The sequence below is a fragment of the Zonotrichia albicollis genome, chromosome 1, assembly GCF_047830755.1.
Source record: "Zonotrichia albicollis isolate bZonAlb1 chromosome 1, bZonAlb1.hap1, whole genome shotgun sequence".
Taxonomy (NCBI): Eukaryota; Metazoa; Chordata; class Aves; order Passeriformes; family Passerellidae; genus Zonotrichia; species Zonotrichia albicollis.
In genome coordinates this window covers 66,496,215-66,510,649 of record NC_133819.1, presented here as the reverse complement: position 1 = coordinate 66,510,649, position 14,435 = coordinate 66,496,215, and the positions used below count along the sequence as shown (strand labels likewise).

The 14,435-nt window shown below is 43.1% G+C and overlaps 1 protein-coding gene across 11 annotated transcripts in view; it reads left to right on the top strand.

Annotated features, from left to right (window-relative positions):
- PHACTR1 (phosphatase and actin regulator 1) overlaps positions 1–14,435 on the top strand; it is a 305,309-nt gene that overhangs the window by 145,249 nt on the left and 145,625 nt on the right. The window contains exon 1 of one of the 11 annotated variants that reach the window (XM_005481736.4): positions 12,757–13,166. The exons of 8 other annotated variants lie outside the window; for them this stretch is intronic. In XM_005481736.4, coding sequence (XP_005481793.2) covers positions 12,917–13,166 — 250 coding nt within the window. In that variant the 5' untranslated portion in view covers positions 12,757–12,916. Of the gene's footprint in view, positions 1–12,756; positions 13,167–13,215; positions 13,410–13,465; positions 13,806–14,435 lie in introns of those variants that run through there. 2 more of the 11 variants (XM_005481738.4, XM_014275786.3) reach the window with 2 other exon arrangements.

Below are 14,435 nucleotides of genomic sequence, written 5' to 3'. Positions count from 1 at the left end.
ATGAAGGCACTGCTTTCCACCTCCTCTGTAAGATGCCTCAATTTAGTATTACTTGATTGTACCTCAATAATCACATCCCTGCCTTGGAGGCATTCACAGCTCCAGAAGTCCTAGTCCTAAACTCTGCACTTCAAGCTTCATATAACTGTAATTACTTTAACTCTGGTACAATTGTCAAAATACAAAATCTAATTGTATGAACAGTGCAGCCTAGAGTGGGACGCTGATGACTGGTTAACCTCCCATTCACTCCACACCATTAGTTTTGTACTATCCTTCTATGGACTTGAGGAAACTGATGCTTCAAAAGTTTGCCAGTCCAATTATTCAGCGTGATTATACTGCTGCAAATGCCAAATGTGGTCCCATTGCACAGACTCAAAGTAGAACATGCAGCAGAGTAGGATTGGTTAGCAGTATGCTAAATGAAGCACTGTAGTGCATGGGATTTTAAATCCATGCTAAATCAGTGACAATGACAATGGACTACATCAGTATAACCCCACTGACAGGTCAGGTCACTGCAGTTTCTCTGGGGTCTCTGTATATTAGCTCTTTTTATTTTGTACTTGTTTTATTTTTTCCTCCTTCCAGGATCAACTAAATTTTCTTGATTCTTTCTGTCCTCCAGCTCTCTTATCTCTTCTTGTCCCTTAGATAAATCTCCACTGGCCATTACCTCTAATCTCGTCTCATGTATTTATTTACTATTCCCAAATGTAAAAAATAGAGGATTCATAATTCTGAACTGCCAAAAATTTCAGGAGAGGATCTGAGCTACAAGTTGTGACCTGCAAACCCCAGTGCTGCTCTGACAGTGACCCAGTAGAAGAGGAGTTGTGCATTGTGTAAATATAATGTTGTTTATAGCCCTTGCTAGCAAGCCAGAAGCTGACACCATTCCTTGGTACTAATTAACACGCCTTCTCTTTCTCACCGGCGAGATCTGTGAGAGCACAAGCAGACTCTTGAAAGATGCTGATGAACATGGTGGCTAGTAAAGGACACCTTATGTTCTTTGCTTCTTTATATAGACTGCAGTTTTGCCCAACAGGCACTGTGCAATTTCTAAATGCCCAGGCAGGAAGAACTGGCTCATAATTGAATATAGATTCAAATACAGCTTCAGCCCATCATTTCTGTAAAGCATTGGACAAACAATGCCACCTCTCTCTTTGTCATATTTAAGTAATACTTGTACAGTTTTATCTGCTTGAATTGTAACCTTTTCAAAGCCTAGCTGTTTGAACAGTACCTTGTTTAAAGCCCTGCCTTCTGCAAGTGGAGGTGCTTATTGCAGATAATTACTTATGAATAAGCCTTTGTCCCAAACAGCTTACAAGGGACCAAGCTCATTCCAAAAAACTTGATGAAATAAATCAGATGGCATTCATGTTGTGTTGGTACTGACTTGACCTGAATTCAACCTGTCTGATATAAAGATGAAAATCATTCCCTATCATTATAAAGCCCCTTCAACTATTCATCGTCTCTAATTGCTAACTTCATTATCCCCTAGCTAAGCATCATGCCAACTATTCATAATAGCTTTATAATAAGCTGCTTCATTCTCTAGATCCCATATTCTTTGTTTTCTCACCTTGTCTCTCTTCTGCTTTGGTCAGAAGAACAAGAGAAAGGAGCAAAGCATGCACTTGTTCCCTATTAACAGCCCCTGCATTTCCACTTGAAGGCCAGATTGCCCTCATAGAATTCCTGTTCCTCTCCCATGTGCAGCTGCAGCCAGTGCCCTACATTGTCAGGGCTGGTAGCCTTTTCATTTCCCCCTCAGCATGTTTCTGTGCAGACATCAAAAGAATGATGCCTCGGGCAGGCAGAGCAATCCTTTGTCATTTAGCACATTGCATTTCCCAGGATAGCTGTTTTCTGGCAACCAGCTCGTGGAGGTGGCATTCCCTCAGATGGAGGTGGCTAGGAAGTGGTGGAGGAACCTTTATCACAAAGATTACAAGGCAAAATTACAAAATACGCATAATTCTGGATTTCCTGAAACAGCTAGAAAAATGACCAAGTATGGCTGGGGGGGGCGGGGGGGTGCAGATAGTGCCTTGGTATGAAAAGCTTATTTGCAGCTTATAGTGCATTAGATCTCTCAAGAAAGAAAGCTGCAGGTTCCCTGAGGAAGAAGGCCAAATGGCTTCTCTGGAGAAAACTGAAAAGCTGTGTATATTCCCATGAGCACTACTTACCAGCTTCTTACCAAAGGGCTGTGGCATGGTCGCATCCCACTCAAATATCTTGTCTGAGTGGCTGAAAACTGTTACTCTGACATAAAAGCTTGGAACTTGCAGTTGCAGTGTGCGGAAGTGCACTCACACACCACTGAGACTGCCTTTGGTTGTTACTTCAAAGGTGTACAAGTCAGAGGAAGATACTATTGATTGAATGTTTTAGAATCATAGAATAATTTCGGTTGGATGGGATATCCAGAGCTCAAAGCAGATCTAATTAGATCAGATTGCCTGGGAACTTAACCCCTTCCAGCTTTGAGCGCCAGCACAGATAGACAACCTTCCTGGGCGCCTTGGTCTTACGCTTGGCTGTAAGTAATTAGTAGTCTCACCTCTAAACTTTAAACTGTTGTGGGAAGGGGAAAATACTTTTTTTTGCAGAAACATGTGCTTCAGTTTGCATTCTTGCATCACAAGTATGCAAACTGTTCTCTTGTGAATCTTTTCTCAGCATGCTCTTCGAGTACTGCCTATGAACACTGAGTTTTTAGTTGTTCATGGTGATGTAAGGAACATAGATGTGTTTGACCTCTTAGTATACATTTTGGTGATGTATTTCCAGCAATAACCCATGAAGGGATTGAAAATTTCCATCTGCTTTTGGCCTCATGATGCAGTTAGAGCTTTCCCAAAGTCTTGAACCAAGAAAGTCTTGAAGCTAGGATGCTTTAAGCCCAGAGGATGACTGCTCTAGAGGAAACTTGAAGATCATTAGGACAAAAAGTCTGTTAAAATGTCAGACTACATTGTATACTGCAGTCCTAAGCTCTGCTGGGGCCCCTTGGAATTTTTGTAATACAAAGTAATACAAAAGATCTGCAGTGGGTTTTACCACTATTTTGCTGCATTCACTCCACTGTGAATGAAATGTGTATTGTACTGCAATCCTTCTAGTTCAGCCTTCAGTCACGTTCTTCTCTGGTTTAAACCTCTGGGAAAGCGAAATCCTGCCCTTTGTGCTGCGATGTTCTCTGGAGACTAAGGTTTTGACAGATAGACATCATGGATCACACAGGTGAAGCAGTTGACTCTATAAAACCTCCAAAAATTAGCATATATTAGGAGTAAGTTTTTATTTCTAGTGAATAATTTATGTACATAATGGCTAAGATTGTTAAAAGTACTACAGGTGTGTTGTTATATGTTATGGCAATGCATCACTGAAAAAGCTGGATTAGATTTTAACAGTTAATATTTCCTGCTTTTATAAAAGCCCCTAAGAAATTACTAAAATCTAGCCTGGATGTTGAGGCTTAACCAATGGGCAGACATTAAAGAGCTTGGCAAGATTCACATTAAAATATGTTCCAGGATTTCAGCAAAAACTGATTATACAGCTATTTCTTAAGATCCTTCAGCACACTGCAGCTTCTTTGTGTTGACTGCTATTCAAGGTTTTAAAGAGGTAAAAAACGCTTAATATGGCTTTTTGTCAGTAAGACCTGTTGATGGTGTGTGTATTGTCTGTTGGTGTTGTAAAGCCTGGTTGTGTTAAACTCTGGGAACACTAGGAGAATGATGACATGGGAGTGATGCAAAGCCAAAATTCTCCCTCTGTGCTTGTGCTTCACACCAGTCCACAGTGAAAGTACAAGCAGTGAGTGAGGGATAGAGGCCTGATGATGAAAACTGACTGGCCCATAGTAACCAGGGGCTAAAAAGAAGAGAGTAAGAACTTTTTTTTTTCTGCTTCTTTTTGGAGAAAATAAAAAGTTCCTCATGCAGATTTCAGTACCATTTGGAGGACCCCACGTTTGTGCTAAAGGAGGAAAGACTGAAAAAGATGCACGTGGATAATGTCAGAAGCTTCTTGCTTCACTTCAGCGCTGCTAGCTCACTGGGTGATATGTATAGAAAACGTGTGCTATTCCTAGGGGTTTGTGTTGTCTTAATTTCTAATTTGAGAAAACTGTGAGCACTTATTGAGGTGAGGTGATTGACAGTGTGTGCTGCTGTCAGGCCCAGTGGAGGCAGATGCTTATGAAAGCTTCCCCCTACAGCTTTGCCAGCGTTTGTACCTAAATCAGCCTTTGCAGCTGCCTCAGTACTCTTGGTTCCTGCACTCTTCATGTGTTATTACAAAGTGTTTTTCAGTGGTGGGAGAAGCCTTTGAAGGTTGGGAGGGTCTGTTGTTTCAAAGGCACCCTGGAAGTTTAGGGAGGAGTTCATAGGTTTCCTGATCTTCTCTCTTTTTCTTCTCCTTCCCTTTACCTTCTTTCTGTTATGGCTGAATGTTGCTTCCCCTCATCTCATGTTCCCACTTGATTCTGCCTGCTTGCCTGTTCATTTGTACTTCTGTAGACCTCATGAACCTTTAGCTTGTTCTCACAGCTCAGCCTCTCATCCTCTGTCTGAACTTGGTCAGAGTTTGACTTTACTGGACTTGCTCTGTGGCTTTTCCCATGTCTCCAGCCTACAAAGCTTTTGCACTTTGTGACTTTCTCAGATTGCTTTAAACACACTGGTTCTGGAAATCACAGCAACCATAGTGAGATGAAAAACTGAAATGAAAACCTGTTAGTTTTGTGTGGCTGCCCCAGTGGCACACGGAAGATATGGCAAGTCCCAGGCCATTGACCTGGAAACTTTGGTTAAGGGTCTGTAACTGTGTTACTGCAAATGAGCTCTTTGGGGCCAAGTTTGTCAAACATATCCTTCTTCATTTGCTGTTTCCTTTTGTGTGTGAAAGTGTTCCCTAAATGAATGTGCTTCATGCACAGTCATATCCCTGACCTTCAAGTAAACTGTTCTGAACTGCAAGCAACAGACTTAATATGAGTCATTTATAATAAGGCAAAAAATCCAGTCATCTCTATTATGTGCTGATTGTAACTTTGTCTGCTCTAGGCTGGTGATCTCAGTAGCCAATAGAGAGTTTCTGAGATAATAACTATCTATTTTATTGCTTGGAAATAAATCTTTTGGTCTGTCTACCAATTTCAAGCCACGCTCATATTTTGGATGTATTACTTCAACAAAGATTCCTGCAGTATGATCCTTCTCCATAGCTTTACCTGAGAAGCAACTTTTATAAGTAAAGATTATCAGCAGGGAGTGTTAGTCTGTACATTCTTGGGGAAGTCATGCTATTTGATGTGATCAGGAATTAATTTAATTAATTATGTAGACAGAAATATGAGGGCAGTTTGTGCTGAGAGCGATGCTTTTGCAAGCTGATTGACTTTGCTGCAATTGCCTGTGATGGGAAGTTCAGTTTGACCTATTTTCTTACACTTTCCTTAAAGCCAGATGACTCAGACCTTTCTGGAGCCAGGGCAGACAGAGCACTGTGTATGGCTCAGTCCTTGAGGGGTTGTGACAGGAAGTCTTAGACTTCTGTGATTTTGTGATATTCATGTCTGTCCCACACACTCTCAAAGGGATAGAGATTCAGGATATCCCAAGTGGCAGTTCTAGAAAGACTGATGTTTTCTCAGGTGTCTGAAGTTGATCACCCAGGATTTCCAGGCACTGGAATGAAAAGCAGATTTTTTTTTTTCTCAGTAAAGTTTATTTTATTCTTGTCTTGAGACATAATTCTTGAGAAAACATGGAGAAAACCATAGTGGCATCCTGGAAGATGATGACTGTGACCTACTTTACTGAGTTTTCTTTCCATCCAAAAGTGTCCAGAAAAGGCTGTTCCAAGTCATAGGTTTATCACAGTAGAACTTTGCTAGGTTCCACCAAGTTTCAAGTTTCTCTATTGCATGTTGTAAATCCAGGGCTTCTGCTGTATTTTCCTTGTTACTTTAACTGAAACACTTGATTTTGTCCAAATTAAGGTTCTTCTTATGAAACAATTGTAATGCACAGCTCTAAAACCCTCATATTGCCTTCTTTGCTTTACTTTTCAAACATGTAGTTTTACTTGGAGCCAACAAAACCATAAGTGCCTGGTTTTCCATATCCGTAGGAAGCAGTATAAAACTAACCCATGATGTGGGAGCAGTACTGCCAGTTTGTCAGCCAGAGGTGACCAGTGCTTGACTTTATTTATTCTAGAGGCTTGGACTCCTCCTCTGGACCTTCCCCTCCCTTTTTGCTATCTAGGAGCAATTGTGACAAGAATAAGTCATATTCAGATTTTTTCCCCCAGGGGCTTGCTAGACACAAAGGTACACATAGGCACACTGACTTCTCCCCCACTGCGCTTTTTTTAGCAGGCTGTGGGGGAACAGAACCTTGTGAGGAATTATAGATGCAGCCTGATACCTGACTGTGGGTTTAGTTTTGTGAGGTTTTTAAAAATATTTTTCTGCATGTATATGTAAGACAGCTCTGGGTTTGATGGAAGGAAAGCAGAGGGTGGAGAGCTGTTTCTTAATTTACGCACAGAAAGAAAAAGGTATTTTGGGGTGGTGTGGTGTGTTAAAATCCATGGTATATCATACTTTATTCTCTCAGTGTCAAGCAGGGAGTAACTAGCAAGGAGGCTGCTGCAATGATATGGGTCTTCAAGTCACCGGTGCTGTTGCATTTTGGTATATGTTAAAGTGTGCAGTTAATGTCATGGAAAAATTCCAATTAACTTGAATAAGCACTGGGTCAGGCCCATATTTTGTAGTGAATCTTACTAGTAGAATCTATTCCCACAGTTCCAAACACATGGGGCAAAGCAATTACCAGTGTCAGACTGCTGTCTGTATGCTCACATCAACGCTAAATATGATCCTTCCTAAATGGAATTATTAAATTGGCCACACAGGACTTAATTCAGATTCCTCCTTGGTTTCAAACTTGTAATTGCAGTGAGTTTTTTGGAACTACTTTTTGTTAACTTTAAGATGGCAGCTAAATGCTCAGTTTAGATCATGCAGGGGTGCTACCAAGTCCTAATTCATGCCTCTGCTCTATCCTTTTTCTGTTGTTAAGGTAAAAAAGGCTTCCATTCCTCTGAAAGCTATGCAGGATATGCAAAGTGCTTCAAATCGATCATAAAACTTCAGGGCATGCCGCATCAAAATTAGATACAAAAACTGAGAGTGGATTTTCTAAGACGGGAGGTAATGACCTCGTTAGGACTGTAGTGACTAATGGCTCTGGTGCTAGGATTTGCAGTAAGCTCTGCTACAGCAAGAGCTTCAGCTGTGATTTCAGCATAAAGATTGTCTTCTTTTCAGCATCATCTAATGCTAATGTTTGCTTGCTCAGCTGTTTTAGAACTCCAGACCCCACACTGTTTCATTGCTGATGTTTACCCTTAGCTTTATCAGGCCTTTAGACATTAATTGCACATAGGTGTTTGGGCATTCAAATGGCAGCTCAGCAACTTTCCATCTGTCCTGCTAGGTAGGATGACATCTTCCTTTTTATCCTTAGAAGGCCTTTGCCATCAGTAGTTCTTCACTTTTGCAGCAAACAGGTGTTTCTAAGCTTATGTGGTTTCTACGTGTAACCTTTTGTGTTTGCTTTCTTCACACCATATGGCATCACATTGAAATATAGCAGGGCTTCTCCTAAATAAGGAGAGGACTCCATCATGGCAAAGTATATGCACAGGATGTGGAGAGCCCTGCAGGTAGAGCAAGAATGAGATGGGTAATGCTTCAGCAATATTGCTGAATATTGAAAATCCAGGAAGGGGCATTTTCTTTCCTTTCTTCTTCCTTCAGTTTGCACTTGTTTGTGCAGAACTCATCACCTGGGTGATGGCAGTCTTTGTCTCTCCTGGGCCGAAGACTGCCAGGAGTAACTGGGATTGTTGCTTAAGAATGTGTTTACAGCTGCAAAACTAAAAAGGTCATATTCTATTTTGGCCTGCTGGAGTCTCAGGCTGATTCTCCCTCCTCCTTGCCCTCCCATTTTTGCTGATGTGCCACGTAGTAAGCAGAAATACTGTCAGCCTAGCACCCTGGAGCCCCTGCCATAGACCAGAGTCCTCCAGCTGCAGTAACTGCCTGGCAAACAGAAAATATTTGGATATCCAGGTTTGAATTGTACACTGCAACTAGAAAAATTCTACACCAGGCGACAAACTCCTTTGACAAATGTCAGCCATCCTGAGATGGTTTTGAGGGCATTTTTTTGATAGTAAATTGAAGATGTTACCAAAGGAAGTACTGTGCTAGGGGCTGATTCCTGTGTTGTAGTCAGTGATCAAATTGTTCTTATTTCCCTCTTTACTCCAAGCTGATCGGTTTGTACCACTATGTGTAGCACAACACTGATGTATGCATTAATCACCAGAGCAGCTGGTAATTAATTTATTTATCTTTTATCTCTTTTTTATTCTCACTGGGATGTTTATTACCATGAGCAGAGGAAATAAGAAGGAAAGTAAAATATTTATAAAAAATTGCCAAGTACCGGGGCATCCCTGTGAAAACATCACTGCCTAAATAGACTGTAAAACATGAATCATAGTGTTTTGGTTAGAAAGACTAAACTGCTGAGAAGAAGTGGTGCTGCCTTGTTAGACTTGCATTTATCTAGCATTTTTATAGGAACAGTGCCATAGCTTGTTCAGGGGAACACTGCAGATCTTCAAGACAACATTTGTACTGAAGAAACAAGGATCAGAGGCTTCCACACAGTTTCTTTTGTGCACCTATTTGTGCTGGAAGAGAGAGCCTGTCCAGCCCACACAGAAACCTCCCTGTTGTTCAGCTGAGGGCTGTAAGGCACACTTCAGGGCTGTCCTGACTGGCATTTTGCACAGTGCCACAGCTTAGAGAAAGAAGTAAGAAGGAATATTCTTCTCTGTAGAGTGGAGAATGCAGCTGAAAACTTGCCTGCTCTTTGAGGGCACAGTGTTCCAAAAAAGACTCTTAGCCAAGTGATCTCTGACATGGGAAGACATGGTGAAATGGGGAAAAATAAAGGCATGAAGTGTCAAGCTTCAGAGATTTTTGTGCAGGTAAGTCATCAGTCAGTCATCTGTTTAAAGGGGATGCTGCTTCCATTTCTTCTTTATGGACAATGGAACTGGCATTCTACTTAATGGCAAAGGCTGAAGGGGTGAAAGAACTGAAGGTGCAAGTGGTTTCTCAAGCTTATAGAAGAGGCAAACGTGGCCTGGGAATAGGATGCAAGTTTGTTGATTCACTGTCAAATAACGAATTATCTGACATCCTGTTCATTGATTTTTGTTGTCCACTGTGCAATCAAATTATGCCAAGGTTTGTAGCTGTGTACTGAGGCAGTGAAAGAGTTATTAGACCTTTTTCACTTATCTTTACAAAGGCAAAGCAAGTCCTTTTCTGCAGGACTACTGTAGTACATTCATTTTACATTATTTGTCCTGGAACTGATTAGCAGCGGCAGCTTTCACAGTAATTAAAGAGATCATAATTAAACTTATTTTTGTTTTATGAGCTGTGGCAAATTCAGATTCTCTGTAAGGCAGCTCTTAGGAATGAAGGCAATTTGCGTGTTATAGCAAAGAGCATGTTACAGGAGACATACTAGCAGATAGCTTGAGGGCTTGTTTGCATTCAAAATACATAGCACCTGGAAGCAAAAATTTACTGGGCTTTCTCCATGATAATTTGGGGATCTTATTCACCAGTTATTTAATTCCCAGTTGTCCACAAACATGTCAGAGCAGCTGGGCTTTTGCAGTCTCCCGGGATCTGCTTGTAAAACTCAGTCCGCTCTGGTAGTATTTGCTGGTTCTTTCACAGAATGGAGTGCATGTGAGGCTGAACTAGAAGGTAGGTGATAGTCTTCTAGTCTCTGCCTGAGAAAGAAGTTGCTTCTGTCCCTCTCTAAAAGTTTTTTGGGTTGGGGAGATAATATCAGAGTCAGTAAAAAGGCAGTGTTTAGATATGAAGTCTGTTTTCAGATCCAAGTTGAATTTTATAGCTTTAGAATCAAATGAGTAGCTAGAGGAGGGATAAATACTGTTGAAATAAAATCAAGTGAAACAAAAAAAAAAGTGTGGAGTGAGTGAATTGTTTGGGCTAAGCCTGATGCAAAATGTTTTTCCTGTTCCCCCTCTCATTTTGCTATAAACAGTAAACCTCTCTCTCTCAGTAAATTTGAAAAGTCTGTTGATATTCCCTCTGTGATATACAAACACCTTCAGAGAACCTTAGATTATGATTTAATAAAATTTGTCTGAAAACCAGAAACATCAACATCACTATTCTTTAGGCAAGGGGCTGAGATATCAAGAGGTTGTAAATAAATTGTCTGAGGTCATAGAGGGAAGTTGCAAAAGACTGATGACTTGACCCAGTTTTTCATGTTCTAAGTTGTTCCCCAATTCCTGAACTACAAGACCATTTACCTTACGAAACCAGCTCTGCTGAATGTATGACTCTAGTTTTCTTTCTTAAGACAGGTGAGACACAACACCCCAAAACTGCCCCAAGACAAGAGATATGATATTCCAGTTTTGCATTCACCCTGCGTTTCATTAACACTCATATTTCCCAGATTCAGGGAAGCTGGCATTTGAATGTGCTTTCCTCTCCTGACCCATTTCCATAATGCAGCAGTACTGAGTACCAGTGACAGTGTGAACTCTATGCAAGTTCAGAAGGTGAATTATGATCATGTCTTCCACTCACCTAATTATTTTCTGAATCACAACCAAACTGAAGGTGTTCTCAAAGGCAGTGAATAAGTTAGAGGGAATTCCACTGCAAGTGTCTGAACTGCTGTCTGACTGCTGGGGAAATCAAACTCTTCTCAGCCTTTACTTTCCAAATGTGTAACATAGCAAACAGCACCTCAGCATCAGGCCTTCAAAGGGATGGCTTTTCAGTGCATTAACACAGAACTACACACTTACATGCATTTGGGGAACTCACCTGCTTATTCCTGAATAAATGTGCATTCCCTGTTCTCCTGCCACTTATATGAAGTGGGTAGGAATTTTAGATGAGCAACACATGCAAAATCAAGTCCTTTGGGGCAATACATCACCTGAGGTGACCAACTCTATTCAGCATAAACCCACATACATAGCCCAGTGTATAGGATGCTTGTGTGGCTTGGTGACCAGCATAATTCTGCTGAATGCCTGCTTCAGTCTGTATTTCTGTGAGATCTGATAGCACCTTGGCTGATTTGTGAACTCTGCTGAGAAAAGTAAAGCCTTGCATTTGGTTTCAACTCCCAGGAGTGCCAGGTGAGAAGTCAGACCTGCATCAGAATGATGCAGAGCAAGTAGGTCAGCAGTTTCATTGTATGCATCTTCTGTGTGCCTCTGTGTGTGTGTGTGTGCATGAACTTGAGAAAATGGGAAACCATGGCAATGAATTAAGTTTCTGCTCTGTCTTCTTTAGGCAAAAGTCTCACTGACTGTTTCATGTGTAGTTTAAGCGTATCAAGGCTGTTTTGTCCTCATGTTGCAGTAAAACATGGGGCAACAATATGTGGAAATGATAAAGAGTTGCAGAATGAGTGGATTTCTTCTAACAGTGAGTGAGGGCTTTGGCTAAAAATAAGGAGAATGGTGTTATTCTTTGCCGTATTTCATCTGCCCCAATTGCACTCTCTCTGCTTAGTGCCTGCCAAACTGATAGCTTGCTGAACATTTAAAGAACCAGCACTCACATTCCTGTAATAGCAGCCAGAATAGCTGAGGTTATCATCTCTTCTTCAGGCTTTCCTTCCCAGAACCTGCAAGAAGCAAGCATCTTTGCCCCCACTCCTCCAATTCTCTATGTCACAGGCACTGTCCTGAGCTGCTGCTTCGGCAGGTTGGGCAGTTTGGGTTGTTTACCAAGCCGTGAAAACACACAGCATTTTGGGGGCAGCTGGACAACAGATTGATGTGTCTGGCCAGGGATTATAATCCCTTTCAGGCAGGGGGAGTTTTGGAAATGCAGGCAGCCTGGAATGATTAGGCTGTTCTCTGGAGCAGCTGCAACTGTGGGCAGGAGGCAAGGGAGACAAAGAAGTTCACTGCCTAGATAAGCAGTCACACAGTGTGGCTCAGCCGTGGCGGCTGAGGAGTAGTGCCCCTGCAGGGGCTCTCGGGCCCAAGTCACCAGGCGGTGCCAGCCATTGTCCGTGGCCGCCCTCTTAAGCCATGCACGAGCCGGACCAAGCACCTTATCTGGCTTTTATAAGAAGCGAAGGGGGGAAAAAATTGGAATGAAAAGCGGGTGGGGTTTGGTTTTGCTGGGGCAGCCTAAGCGGCGTGCCCCTGTGCCCCCTTGAGCCGCAGCCGGAGATGATGGAGAGCCGGGGAGGAAGGTTTGCAGCCCGCTGCCGGACAGTTCTTTGTGTGTACATCATTAATTCCGTGGGACGGGCCGCGCTGCCGGCTCTGTTGCCGTGTTCTCCAGGCCGGAGCACGGCGGCGCTGGCAGGGCCGGGCTGTGCCCGCCATCCCGCAGGGCCGCGGCCCGGGGCGCACGGAAATGGGGGAGGGCGTGGGAGAAGGGCATGCAGCGGGAGCGGGAAGCCAAGGGAGGCTCTGCCTCCTGGGTGTCCGCAGGCGGCAAGGTAGCCAGAGGTGTGCCAGGCTCCGCCGTGCCGCCAAATGTGTCCGGCTCCCGCGGCTGAGGGAGAAGCTCGGAGCGGGGACGCGCTGAGCATCCTCCAGCCCTGCCCGGGGGATTGGTTAAGGAGCGGGGTCGCGGAGGGCAGGCAGCAAGGCTCAGGCAGCGCTTCTGCCTGCTCTCCTCCCGCCTCCCCCTCTCCCCCAGCCCTCCCCTTCATCCCTGTTGTGTGTGGCAGCTAAACACCGAGGCGAGCGGGAGCGGATGGCGGATTGCACGCACGCCAGGCAGCCTGGGATGCTGGCTTTTCCTTCTGCTGGCTGCGGGCAGGGCTCGGTTTCGGACATGAGTGGAGAGAAACCTAAAAAGAAAGCTTTCTATCTCGTGAGGATGAAGCCACTGAAGGAGCCCACCAGCAGCACTAACAACGTCTCGTTTGTGATACAGTATCACATAGGCAAGGAGATCAAACACATTTGCAGCAACTGCAGTCGCGGGGAGGAAGCCCGTGACGGTGAGTGCCGAGATCCTGTGGGTGTAGGAGCGAGGCAGGGAGCGCCTGTGCTTGCTCGGGGGTGCGCGGACATGTGTGCGCTCCCGTCGGAGCCTGGGATGCTCGGCTTGCTCCTCCACAGATCCCAGGGAAAGAGGAAAGGAGGCGCGGGAGCAATACGCTGGGCATTGATTCAGCCTCTCGATCAGGGAGATGCCAAAAGGGACGGGTCCCTTCATTTGCCTCAGAAGCTTTGTGCTAACAGTTAAGGCACCAACTCTTCTCCTATTTTCCCATTCCCTTTTCTCCCCAGTTGCTATAGAAATTGCTGTTTGTATTGATTGTGTTTTGTTCCCATTCCTATGAATTTTAGATCAGGGGGTTTTTTGCCTTGATACATCAACTTTTTCCTTGTCGTGCTGCAATAGAGTTTGCTTGACTCAACTGAGTATCTGGAAGATCTGGTTTATCAGGAATACCGCTAGTGTGATTTTCATCGTGCTGTCAAATGCATGGGGGAAATTGTGTTTTTATTGGAATTAATACAGTGCTCTTGAGACAACTGTTCTCATCCCTTCCCCCTCTCCTTTTGGGACTGAGCAAAACCTCTAGAGGGTATTCAGGGAGTGACGGTGTAATCAATCACAGGTGTTGCTACAGGTAAGTATATGCTTTTTATGTTTCTAGGAATGCAAATATTTGAAGGCAACAATGACAAATTCTCTGGATTTTGCTGAAGTAAGCTATTAGGAGAAGCTGAGAACTAGGAGCAGCATACAAGCATTCAGGCAAAAAATAGCCTCACAGATGTTACCCCACATTCTTGTTCAATGTTGTATTACTTTGCTTTGCTGTGTGGATTTGCATGTTACTTAGGACTGAAGGCACTCGACTTAGGTCCCTATTAACTGATGTGGTATACAGATCTCATTTTCTGAAGGTCAGGGAAAGACTTTTTTTGATGATAAATGTGAATTTGAAATTGTTAGCGTTTTCTGAGCTGAGGTTCTTAGTAGTTGTTGGCACTCCATTTTTCAGCTTTTGACATTTAGGATAGTATTATTACTATTATTAATAATAATAATATTTTAATTAACCAACTCTGCTTTCATTTGCTCTATACAAAAGAACAAAATATTATTTGGGAACTCATGGTTCTTTTTCAACCACAGGTCTGCAGTTTAACAAAGTAACCGTGCATTTGCTAATGTCTCTTCAGAATAAGCATCCTGCTAATGTGATTATAATTTCTTTGATTAAAAAGCAGCTAAAGCTGAACAGAATTGCTTT